At 39.1% G+C, this 12,784-nt stretch overlaps 1 protein-coding gene across 4 annotated transcripts in view; it reads right to left on the minus strand.

The window, feature by feature from the left end:
- Positions 1–12,784, minus strand: part of ARHGAP10 (Rho GTPase activating protein 10) — a 105,219-nt gene that overhangs the window by 53,163 nt on the left and 39,272 nt on the right. For all 4 annotated transcript variants that reach the window (XR_015947722.1, XM_060278644.2, XM_060278647.2 and 1 more), the window contains 9 exons: positions 11,461–11,562; positions 10,976–11,086; positions 10,314–10,418; positions 8,031–8,160; positions 6,121–6,227; positions 4,518–4,612; positions 2,619–2,700; positions 1,650–1,692; positions 1,414–1,479 (listed from right to left, as the gene is read on the minus strand). Coding sequence is in view for 3 of the 4 variants with exons in the window: in XM_060278644.2 (XP_060134627.2) it covers positions 1,414–1,479; positions 1,650–1,692; positions 2,619–2,700; positions 4,518–4,612; positions 6,121–6,227; positions 8,031–8,160; positions 10,314–10,418; positions 10,976–11,086; positions 11,461–11,562 (841 nt within the window). In the remaining variant the exon portion in view is untranslated. The remainder of the gene's footprint in view (positions 1–1,413; positions 1,480–1,649; positions 1,693–2,618; positions 2,701–4,517; positions 4,613–6,120; positions 6,228–8,030; positions 8,161–10,313; positions 10,419–10,975; positions 11,087–11,460; positions 11,563–12,784) is intronic.

Below are 12,784 nucleotides of genomic sequence, written 5' to 3' on the forward strand. Positions count from 1 at the left end.
ATTAAATTTTCTGATGCATGATCCCAAGGAACAGAGACTGCTATCCAGCTACTGTCCCATTCAATATCTGCCATTTTGTTCTTTTGAAAACCATATTTGACTCTTCTCAAATATGACAGGCTTATTCAGTTTCTACCTGGGCTACCTATTTTCAGCCTCTCAGTTTCCACCTCTTCACACCCACACCAACATCATATCCATTGAAATTGGATACAAGAGTCTTGTTTGCCTAGTGTAACTTCAGGCTTCAGAAAGCAAGGTAGCAGAGCAGATCACAGGATGAAGAGAAAATGGACAGGAGAGAAGCGCTGTCTGAATCCCCTCCCAGTGGATTTCAAGAGCAAATCTCCAGGTTGCAATCTGGCAACCATAATCAGAATATATGCCAGGCATCCCCAAACTGCGGCCCTCCGGATGGTTTGCCCTACAACTCCCATGATCCCTAGCTAACAGGACCAGTGGTCGGGAAAGATGGGAACTGTAGTCCAAAACATCTGGAGGGCCGAAGTTTGGGGATGCCTGATATATGCAGACACAACAGTTAAGTTAACTATATATCTTCCATCACAACAAAGCTGCTACATCTGGGAATAAAACCTTAGGTTTTGTTTTTTTGTTTTTTGTTTTTTTAAAAAGCCTGCAATAATAATTTATTTAGAACATATATTCTGAACGGTCATTACCTTGTAAGAAGCAGATGAAGCAAAAAGCTCCAGTTCTATTACACATGATGCTTTATATTATTATCACTGAAAAGTAGCACAGCATGAAGATGGCTCGCTTTCAAGTTTTTCAAATATTTTCTAATTTTGACTGAAACCTTGTGAAAAACCACACACACCTTTACAAAGAGCAGCAGTACCATGGCAGTTAACTGCATGAGTTGTGAACTGGCGAGATCTCAGTTTAACCATGAATTCACTAGCTGCATTCACATTTCATGGTAAGTCATGGCCAATGGTTTACCATGAATGCTCAGCTGCTGCCACTATGGGCTCCTCACTAGCGAGGGGGAGTAACAAACTGCAAATGTTGGCTTAGTGTTACATCTGAACTGGGGGGCGGGGTTTGTTCTGCTAAAACAAATCATAGTTGGTAAGCAAAAAAACAAACCTTGGCTTCAGATCCTATCTGTTTTACCTCTCGTTTCTAATTTTGGGGACGATGCATGGTTCTTGTAAGGACTATTCCAAGGTATATGAATACTATGATCCATTAAGACAAATGCTGTAAAACTCACACCTATTCCCCTCAAAATGTATTGTCATTTGTCTTCTAGCACTGTTGTGCAGAAATGCCCTTTCCCTCTCATAATACCGGAATTCCTATTAAAGCTCTGACGATCACTCTCTGCCTCTCAGCTCAAGCCATAAACCTTCATGAAACGCAACCTTGAACTGAGTTTGTCATTACCTCTTGTTTCAACAGCACTTATGCATCTTCTCAGAATTGTGAACCCAAGCTTATCCAACTGCGCACCTAGAAGGAGAAACAGTTTGAAAATATCTCAGGTCTATGGTACACTTTCCTTACAACAATATAAAGGCTAACAATGGAAAGAAATGCAAAATGAAGCCTACTCATTATAACTGTTGCTTCATCAAAATCAATTTTTTTAAACAAAATTACAACTGAAGAAAAGTACTTACTTCCTTCTCTTTTTATGTTAGCCCTGTTCAAATTGAGAAACACCTGGAAAAGAGAGGAAGAAAAAATATATGTGCGCTCAAATGCAGCCTTGGGGGGGGGGGTGTGAGAAAAAATAATCAATATCTTCCCTGCAAAACAGGGGAAGTGGGCTGTTCCATCATAGCCAACAAAAAATTATGGTGCATCAGTGCTAGAAGTTAAGGATCAGACAACCCTGCACTTGTAGTCCATGCTGGCCTGATTCACATGTCAAATTAAACCAGTGGTTCTCAAACTTTTTTCTCTGGGCCACACTTTCAGAACAAAATTTTGCTCACGTGACACTGATTTTTTTAACAATAAGAAATACATTGGAAAACAAAAAGAAACAACACCTAGCAGTGCTTGATTTAAAACATAGAACACAACTACTTTATAATATGATCACGAGTCATCAAGAGAGTATAAAACAATGCAGCTACATAAGAAGCACAAATCATTCCCAAAAATTTAATACTAATTGTCCTTGAAACTTTCTGACACAGTTTCTCCTACCACATCAGTGTGGCATGCCACACCCTTTGAGAACCACTGCATAACCATAGTTTAAAAAACAAGCAAACTATGGCTTAAGGTTACTGGAGCACACCAGTTCAAACTCCATTCCTTCCCCAGTCCTACTGCTACTTCCTCACCAGGGAACAAGACAAAGTCTGGCTTGTTGTGATTCCAAACCTGGGCTTGTGGTTTGTTTGCAGAGAAACAAAGCACAAATCCAGGTTTGGACACCATGATCAGCCAGATTCTGTCTTGTCTGTGAATTCACATTAAACCACAGCTTCATTTTAACTAGATTTTAATGTGATGTGCAAATCAGGTTGCTGTGACAATGCTCAACCTATATTAACAGCATAAAGAAACAGGAGGCTGGTCTATGTAGTAATATTTTGCCATCAGAACAACAACAAAAATCATAGTTTTCTTCTTACAGCTTCTTTTCCATCTAAGGCTTCGAACCACTGGTTTCTGTCCTCTTCTGAGAATGCTTGCATGGTAACAGGCATACCAGGTCTACCAAAGCACAAATGAAGGTAAATAATTAATTTTTAAAATCTCTAATGAACATTAATAATCCTGTCCAAATTATTATCAGAGGCACTCTAGAAAGCAATATGGCCATGTTTGAAACCATCAAATATCCTTGAAATTGACATGTAATATAGTCCACTATAACCCTTATTTTAATAGAAGTATTAAAGGGAAGATACAATAGTCAAACCAAAATGGATTGGGGAACAGGCAAGACAACAGATCATAAAATTGTTATGCAGTATTTCTAGTTGCATTAGTGTTAGGTTCTATGTGGATCAGGGGCACAAGAGAGAATCTACCTGTTTTACTTGTTGAAATTTAGTCCAAAAAGTGCTTAAGATCAAATGAGCAACCTTTGATCACATTTTACACAAATGTATTAGAAATCATGGACTTCATGTTTACACTGCTACAACGAGCATAGCCCTGCCTTTACAGGCTATCTGGAAACAACTGTTAGTGCAAAATACTGCAACATGGTTGGTTATTAAGTTAACTTTAGTTCTTAGAGCGTCACAATAGACTTCCTGACCATTTTGGAATGCAATTCATAATTATGGTTCTGATCTTTAAACAGCTCAGGATCTGGTTTCTTGAAGGACTGCCTCTTCCTGCATAAATGTAATCTGCACATTAGAATCAGACTTGTTGGCCTTGCTCTTGGATCCTGCCCATGAACTGGTGACTATTATAAAGGCCTCCTCTGTTGCAGCACCCCATTTTTGTAATTCCCCTCCCAGAATTCCACCATTTTTTGGGATTTTTAACTAGTCCAGGCCTTTTTCAGTGTGTGTTGTAGTGACGTGGTTTTGTGCTGGCATTTTATTTTATGGCTAGGTGATGCAGCTACATGTTTTATTGTGGTTTTATAGCTTTCTTGCTAAAGAGCAGCCTATAAACTTTCTAAATAAATATGTAAGTTGCTACAAGGTGAACCGGGTGAAAAGGTGAGCAGGCATCCAGGAGTGGCATGCTTTAAACTTGTTTGGTGTTACGGTTCAAGTAAGTCTTTTTCACAGATATTCATAAACCCAAAACACAAATACACAAAAACTGGAATAAATGATATCAGCTGTCCTTTACTGCCATAAAACTGCTATGTTTATTTAGGGAGTGGGGAGGCACTGAGGACTTCATGCCAGCGCTAGGTATGGTCAAAGCAAGTAGGTCGAACATTTCAGCTCCTGAACGATCGAAAACTAGAAGTGACTCTTCCAGTTTTCAAACGTTCTTTTGGAGGCCAAACATCCAATGGAAGCTCCTGCAGCCAATCAGAAGCCGCGCTTTGGAAGTTGAATGTTTCGGAAGTCAAACTGACTTCTAGAACGGATTCTGTTCGACTTCCGAGGTACGACTGTATGCCCAAAGTTGCCCTAGGCACCCTGTACTCACTGCTACACAAGACAAGTCTCTCTTGCTCACACACACACAAAAAATACACAGAAGATGCCTCCTAGCCCATCCCCTCAGCTTTGTCTTGTTCATGAACAGGGGTGATATTGTTATCTCCAGTGACACTGGGGTTTGCAGAGAGGTTGAAATCTCTTTGCCTAGCTCAGCATGAAAAAAAGGGAATTAACACCAGGTCATCAAAAAGAGAATTATGCCATCAAATTGCTGACAATCTTATGGACCGTAAAAAAATTGTTTGGAGGCTAGAAATGCTTACAGGACAGCTATCATTTTTTCCTAGTTGGTGGCCATAACTTCCCTGTTTTACTTCTGTGCATTTGAAAAACTTGAGATTAAATACATTATATGGGAACATAATATTAATATTTACCTGACCAACTTACCGATCTAGTGCTTCCATGTCAAAACAGAACCGCCTATCTATAGTATCAGTATTTCTTTTGGTGCAGTACTTAAGGAGAAGGACTTCCAGCTCACCCTGAAAACATTTCATTATATGAAAACTTTAATATAGGAGTCATTATTAAAAACGTTAAGAAAAAATCATAAATCAGGTAGCATGTGTTTATTTAATATTGCAATTTCTAGATTCTGATGTGCACAGAAATTTACTTATTCTTGTCATTTAGTTTCCTTATGTAAGTCTTCTTCAGTATTGACGACCTCTTGGACTCAAACATGCTTTAGGGAAAGGTAAAGGGACCCCTGACTATTAGGTCAGTCGTGACCGACTCTGGGGTTGTGGCGCTCATCTCGGGTTATTGGCTGAGGGAGCTGGCTTACAGCTTCCAGGTCATGTGGCCAGCATGACAAAGCCGCTTCTGGCGAACCAGAGCAGCACACAGAAACGCCGTTTACCTTCCCGCTGTAGCAGTACCTATTTATCTTCTTGCACTTTGACGTGCCTTCGAACTGCTCGGTTGGCAGGAGCTGGGACCGAGCAACGGGAGCTCACCCCATCGCGGGGATTCAAACCGCCGGCCTTCTGATCAGCAAGCCCTAGGCTCTGTGGTTTAACCCACAGTGCCACCTGCATCACAAATATGCTTTACACACACACAAAATGCACCATCAGGTGAACCTCCAACTTGGGTTGTCTGTAAGTATATCACGGTTGGATAACACTTTTTAGACCAAGGGCTGCATTGCCTTTTTAGGGTTTTACCCAGGAGCATATGCAAGTGTGGGTGGGCTCGTTGAATGCAATTCAACCAGGCAAACACACTTGGTACAGAATAGGACTGGTGACTGGTATGGCCTGGAGACACTTTTGAGGCCTGGGATTCCCTACTCTGAGAGGATGTGAGAGTGATCTAGCTGTGACATCTGTCACCCTACCCTGAGCTATGGAATGAGAATGAGAGAGGGGCTACTTCAGAAGTTTCTTACAAGTACTGTAAGCCTTTGGAATACTAGGCACAGAAAGACTGTTGCTATCAGAAGACTATGCAGAGTCACGTGGTTGTATCCAACAAAGTTGTTCCATCAATGAAAGGACTTCTCCCTCTCCTACACCATGCACTCATGGAGTTCTGTAGAACTCAAACGCTTTCAAAATATTTCATGATATTTTGGCAGGCCTATGAACGTATTGCCCTAATCTGAATTTTTGAATTTGTTAAAAGGTTACAGATACTACAGACACAGAAAACCTACAAAATAAACATGAAGCTACTAAAAAACTTTTCAGATGAATGTACTTTTTGCATTCCCCTAGCTAGTTATTCTCAAACTAAACTTTAATCCCTTTGGCATTAATGCACTATTGCAGATAAAATAAGAACATTTTGGGATAGCATCTCATCTGCTCTTTACAACCCAACCCTATAACTTTTCCAGAATTCTTATCATTTCATTATTATACCTTGCTATACTTAAAACAAAAAATGTCAACTACACAGAGAAGAACTATAGAGCATGGCTTATCTCTCATACTCTCATTTAGATACAGGGCATAAAGTACAATGAAAAGTGAAATGTACTCACAATCTTTCCTCCTGACCTGTGCTCAAATGGTATCATTGTAAACTTCTTAGTGTCCTTCTTGTACATGCAGTAATGTTTTACCCAGCTGGACCCAAATGGTGCAGGTCCTTCAACAAAACAGCAATGCTCAGCTTTAAACATACATACTTTTTATTTACATACATTTCTGCTCTGAATCTATTTTACAAACTTTTGTACTGAAAAGATCTCTGCAAAATCTTATGAGTTATCCTTCACCCTGCTTTTAGAGAAGGGAATGAATAAAAACAAAGAACAATATTGAGAAGAAGGAATAGGAGATCTGGAGAAATGTGGGCAGAGACTTATAAAAGTGGGAGTGTTTTTAAAGGGGCTGCAGTGGTAAAAAGGAAACACTCTGTGCGATCATTTGGTTGGATCCCAAGGGTGCCCTTTCGCATATGGAAGGCATCTTCCACTCACAAAGGTTACTGTTCTACATATTACAATAAAGCATTGCATGCAAAAATGCATGAGCTGCAGAACTCAAGGTGCTCATTTTTTTGCTCACTGTTCTTTGGATACCGTATATTCCGGCGTATAAGATGACTTTTGAACTCAGGAAAATCTTTTCAAAAGTTGGGGGTCGTCTTATACGCCAGGTATAAGATCTGTGATCGCCGCATACGGTGGGGGGAGCTAAAAAACGGCCACGGCCACATCCCTGCCATATGCGGCGGCTGTGTAAGCGGCTGCCGCTTTCTTTCCTTGCAGGAAGAGGAAACATGCGGGGCTTTCTTCCCTCCCCTCCTCCCTGCATGGAAAGAAAGCGGCAGACACTTACTCTCTCTTCCCCCCCCCATTCGCCTCGGTGCCTGGAAGAGATACAGAGAAATTTATTTTGTGTGCGTCGGAAGTTTGGGATATACTCATTACGGCGAGTATATCGCAAACTCTATATTTTGACTGGAAAAGTAGGGGGTCGTCTTATACGCCCAGTCGCCTTATACGCCGGCATATATGGTACTCATTGTTCTGAAACTTAAAACTAACGTTCGTAATTTTCTTAAATACATTTTCTGTTGCCCGTTTGTGATTCCTATTTGCTTATTTATTTTTTTAAAAAACTTGCATTCAGCAATTTCATTTTTTAAAAAAATCACAGTGGTAGTATATATGGTTGGATGAGTACAATATGTTGTTTGTGCGGCTACCTTTGAAAATGGTATGAAACTGCCAATCGTTCAAAACAAGGCAGCAAGTATTGTCACCTGCATTGATCTAACTATTTCAGAGTTTCTTCAAAGTGTTCATTAGCAAAACTTATGGCAAATTCTTATAGCATACTAGAGCTCTTAAACTGCAAAGAATAAAAACATGTAGCATGGAAAACCTACAGAATTAAAAAAAGAAAAAGAAATGTGCACACAAAACTATGTTAACTTTACTCCTGACTGTTGTGGATCCTGAGGAACTATAAGTGAACAGCTGTAAAAAAGGGAAATCAGTAGTGACCTAAGGTAAAATCCCCAAATGCAAGCTGAGTATCAAAATGATTGCTATAGTTATTTGATTACAAAATGATTACTTGTTATTTGCATGCTATCCTTCATCTGAAGATCTCAGGTTGAATAAAGTAAATTGTTATTATTTATTGAACTTGTTAGTCACTTGTAACACTAAAAGGTCTTCAAGTGACTCACAATGCATTTAATATTTAACATATCTTATCTAATCCATACGTAAAATCACAGCACACTTTAAAAAGCAAAATTGCAACAATTACTAACATCAGAGATTTCCCTCCCAAAGCCCAGACATACTTATCGACTGACAGAAAATAAAAGGCAATTCCAAATCCTTTCCCCTGAGCACCAAATGTATGGTCACCCTGAGCAACCTTCACAATTAGTTTCAAAAACTCCCATCACAAAAGTAAGCAAGTATCTTACTTTTCTCCTGCACATAAAGGTAGCCTTCCTTTGCAAATTGGTTTGCTCTTTTATGCTCCAGGGGATTTCGCTTGATTTTGTTCATGAGATCTTCGACTTCTGATCTTGTCCCTTCAAAACGATTTCTTGTCTATATAAGAGAAGGTTTTAGAAACTGTTTTTACGAGTGAATACGGTAAACGGAGTATCCCTATTTAAAAAACCACGCTTCCTGGGTGTCAAGACATCCCTAAAAACTAATTGAAGGTTTCTATTGTTTTTTATAAGCAAGAGAAGATTTAAAATCAAAGCTACATTAAGCTTCAAGAAGAAAGTTCAGCAAAACAGCAGGTGGTGCCTAAATACTTTGTTGGCTTGTTTCAAGGGGCAGGGGAAACAAAATGATGGAATGATCAATAGCCCTTTCAGAAACTGGTCCTCGTTGCTCATATAATATATGGTAGACCAGGCTTTCCTGGTCTTGGGTCCCCTAACATTCGCCATCCCTGATCATTTAGTATGTGATGGCTGGGCTGATGGGGGTTGTATTCCAACAACATCTGGGGACCCACGGTTGAGAAAAGCAGTGTGCACAATTGGTAGCAGCTTTACCTACTACTAAGTCCCACTGGATCAAGCCCTTTATTCCAGTAACATTATATTGGAATTTTGTTAAGTGGAGACAGGCATTTAGGGCTGGTAAAAACAAGTACAAACAAGTGGATTTATATTACATAAAATTACATTTTATTTTAGTCCATAATGAACAGATTGCCCTTGAAGAGGATGAAACCTACAGTTGGGGTTACTACCTTCAGCAAAGTCACCACAAACCATAAAATACAAAGAACTGTCAAAAGTTCTCATTTTAAATAATGCTGCATGTCAGCATGCATATAATAATATCATCATAGGAAAGGTGTTTCCAGCTACTCCATCCTTTGTACTTGGAAGCCCTGCAAGAAACTTCTGCAGGAAGAGGGGACTGTGAGCAACATTATGTTAGGGTTGTTTCTAGGACTAAGGTGAAACAGTGACACTTGTTTTCTTTGCTATTGGATGCTGCATGTTGTTTAAGTAATCTTGTTCTATTTGCATGGACAGGCGGATCTGTCCACCAGCCGGGGATCTGGGGAACATCAGGGTTATCCAGATTGAGTGGGGATTGGATTGGCTCTGGAGAACGTCTGTTCAAGCCCCCCCCCCCAATTCGCCGCAACACGGGGGAGACCAACAGCCTCTTGGCGTATGGCCAATGACTCCCTTCAGAATAACCCCTTTAACAGGCAACCCTGGGATCGCCGCCACAGGGCGGGGTGGGGGTCACCGCTTCATCGCACCACTTTTTTAGGGAAGAAAGACTAAAGGATTTCACCAAAAGCCTGAAACCGCCAAAGTTGTGACGTTTTGATATGGGGAAGGCAAAACCTGCCAATGCTGGAAAATTCCTTTCCAGTCCTTTAGCAGCACCAGCACACCTGTGAAGAAGTTGTTAACCTGCAAAAGAAAGCTTAACTGAGGGATCTCCCAGGTAAGTTCTACCCTCTATTTTGATCTACCAGGTACGTTCTACCCTCTATTTTGTGGGTAGAGAAGTCCCACCCCCTACCTAGCCAACTCCCCTGACAACGCCTCCCCCATCGGGATTGGTTGACTGTCCAAGGTTGGACGGGAACCTCCAGGTATCCAGCTGGGGGGGGAGGGCGATGCCAGGCAATTGTGCTAGGAGCTGTGTACGGTCAGGGGTGCTGCACGCGACCATGCAAAGTACGCCCCCCATTTGATGTGGGGAGCGGTCATTATAGTATTGAAATGTGGCTTTTTGTATGTTATTATATTTTTGTGTTGCTATATTATGAAATTATTACTGCATTATTGTTTTGCTATGTTACTATGAAATTGTTTATATAGTGTTTGGAATGTATCCTTCCTTCTTTGCTGTAAGTTACTTTGAGCATAATTTTTTGGGAGAAAAGCAGTATACAAATAAAATGAATGAATTTTTTTAAAAAAAAATAGTGTCTAAATGAGCAATTTTCGTGTATACAGCATGTAAGTCAAGAGAGGAAATTATTTTTTCACAAGTTCAGTATAAAATAGCTGGAAGAAACACTGAATTAGGTTACTGTACGAAGGCTTAACAAGTCATTCAGCGCTCTAGCCTGAAGATGGCATTGCATTCCCTAAAGATTATTCGCCTCACTTTTCAGAAATAATAAATAAATAAAAAGCATGGACAACTTGTGTAGAAGAACATTTAAACTAAATATAAAAAGCTTAAATTAAAAGAGTACCTTCACTTACATTCTGGATATTGATCTGCAAAGCCATTTTGTAGTGATTAAAATCTTTGGCAAGCTCATAACCCTGATGGTAGAAGGTGAACATTCCCTGAAAAAATGACAGGACCTGAAATACAAATATTAATAATAATTATTCCCAAATTCCTTGGAGTAAGCCCCAATGAATACAAGTTGAATAACTAGTTACGAGTAGAATTCCACAGCATTGCACTGAGATATTTAAAATTAATGTCAAAATCCATACAGATATTCAATACTCATAATGCTGAACACAACTAAATGTCCTGAGCAAGAAAAAACTCAGTTAAGCTTTTCAATTGTGGAAGACAGCCTCCTTAGCTTAAGCTGGTTTTTCCAAGCCTTAGCACCCGTAAAATACATACTAACGCACTACACAACCAACACTGTCCACAAAGCTTGATATTCACACACAGATCACAAGTGAGAGATATTGCCAGATAGAAGCAGCTTAAACATGGCTATGTGAATCTGTGAAGGAGAACTTATTTGGCCACATATTGGATGTATCAGATAAGCATGCAAATGAAAAAGAAAATGAGCTACACTGATGTAGAGAAAGCTCTCCGCTACACCCATTACACTTCACTACTCTTATATACTAAAAATTATTTCACAAAGAATATTTTACACCGAAGTACTTACAGGTTCTACAAATTCAAATTTCTTTCGTTCTTGTATCTCTTGTAGCTTACACACATATTCAAGTGATAGTTCATAAAAATGTTTTCTGTTTACCTCCACCTGGTAGTCTGCCTGGATAAAAAACAATGAAACAGTGCTTTAAGAGTCACGCATCCTATTCAGACTGATGCAAACTATATTCTGCATGGACTACCACAATCCAACACAGTTGAGTGCATCTAAGTAAACTGCTCAGGGGACTTAAGCACACCTGATTATGACCCAAGTATTTCAAATGACGAAAAGGACAAACTTCTACCCATGGCCCAGGATTCATTGCACATTGTTCATTAGATTAGCCTGTGCATTGCAGTTTGAAGTGCTCAGGCAGTTTTTAAAAACCCCACATATGTTAACTAATGAGCAGAGGTAAGCGGATAGGAAAATTATATTTACTTTCTCACTTAAGAGGGAAAACATCTTTGACAAGTTAATACAGGCATTACCTCCAATAACTGAGTTTCTTTTTTCTTAGCTGACATATTTAAATGCTTGTCTAATAAACTGTAGTTCTTTTCTGTTTCTTTATCAAATTTCTTCTTTTCTTCCTGTAAGTACAATTTTAAAAGTACAAGAAAATTTAAACAGTGAAATATGACAACACATTTGCTTTTATTTTGTTATCCAACTATTTCATTATTTTAAGCAAAGCTACCATTTATTTTTGCAACATGTCCATTGTTGCAACATGCCAAGTTGTTTTTCACATCACAAATGTACAAATAATGCTTATAAATGGAATGCATGGTTACATGCAACTCACATTTGCACAGGGCACATATTCAATTTCGTTTCTACATGGGAAACCTCTGCAATTCTGGCCAGTGCTGCTCTGCTTAAAATATGAAAAGCAAAAACAAAGCACACGCACACACACCCTTCAACATTTCTGAACTGAATCTTGTAATCTTCAGTGCTACACTATCATTTATTAATTTATAAAGCACAAATGTGTAATTCTGTTCCAAGATCCTAAACATACAAGACAAGACTATTTTTATTTATTTAATCCATTTTTAAAATTCCCATTATCACTTAAGATCCTAGGGTGGTTTATGATATATCCATTAAAATTAGTAAGTAAAACCATTATAGCAATGCATCAAGTAGACTTCATCAGCTACTGCTAAACTTAAACTCAACAAGTGGGACAATTGATTTGTTTAAATAATGCTGAAGAAATCCAACAATGATGTACCATAGACACCTCCAAAGGGCTACAATTTAATAAATGTGATTCAACCACAGAGAAGACCCTATTCCATGTCACTCTCCAGTAGACGACACCTATCAGCAGAAAAAAATTAAACACATTTCGTTTCCTTTAATCAAGTGACAGTCTAACCTGTGGATCTCAGGGCCCAGGCAAGCTGATACATACATAAACTCCACAATGCAGCTTACGCTCATTATGTTCTAGTCACTTGATTAAAGAAAATGAAACATGATTATTTAATAAAAACTGCATGATGTGCAAGTGAACAAAACCAGTAGTTCTAAAGAAAACCAGTAGTTCTAAAGAAAAAAAAGCCCCAATTTTAGATGATGAACCCATTTCATGGCCTTTCAGAAGAGGCATTCTCTCCTGTATGAGAGAAAATGAGAAATGCCTCTTAAGAAGACATCTTGCCCCTCATATATTTGTAGAAACTTACATGAAAAATACCTGAGGCTTTATTTAACTACCAGTAGGAGCACGTGTTTTAATCAAGCATAATCTTGCAGTGCAATCCTAAGCATGTTTAGTCAAACATAAAAAACCCACTTTTT

The sequence above is a fragment of the Zootoca vivipara genome, chromosome Z1, assembly GCF_965207765.1.
Source record: "Zootoca vivipara chromosome Z1, rZooViv2.hap1.1, whole genome shotgun sequence".
NCBI lineage: Eukaryota > Metazoa > Chordata > Lepidosauria > Squamata > Lacertidae > Zootoca > Zootoca vivipara.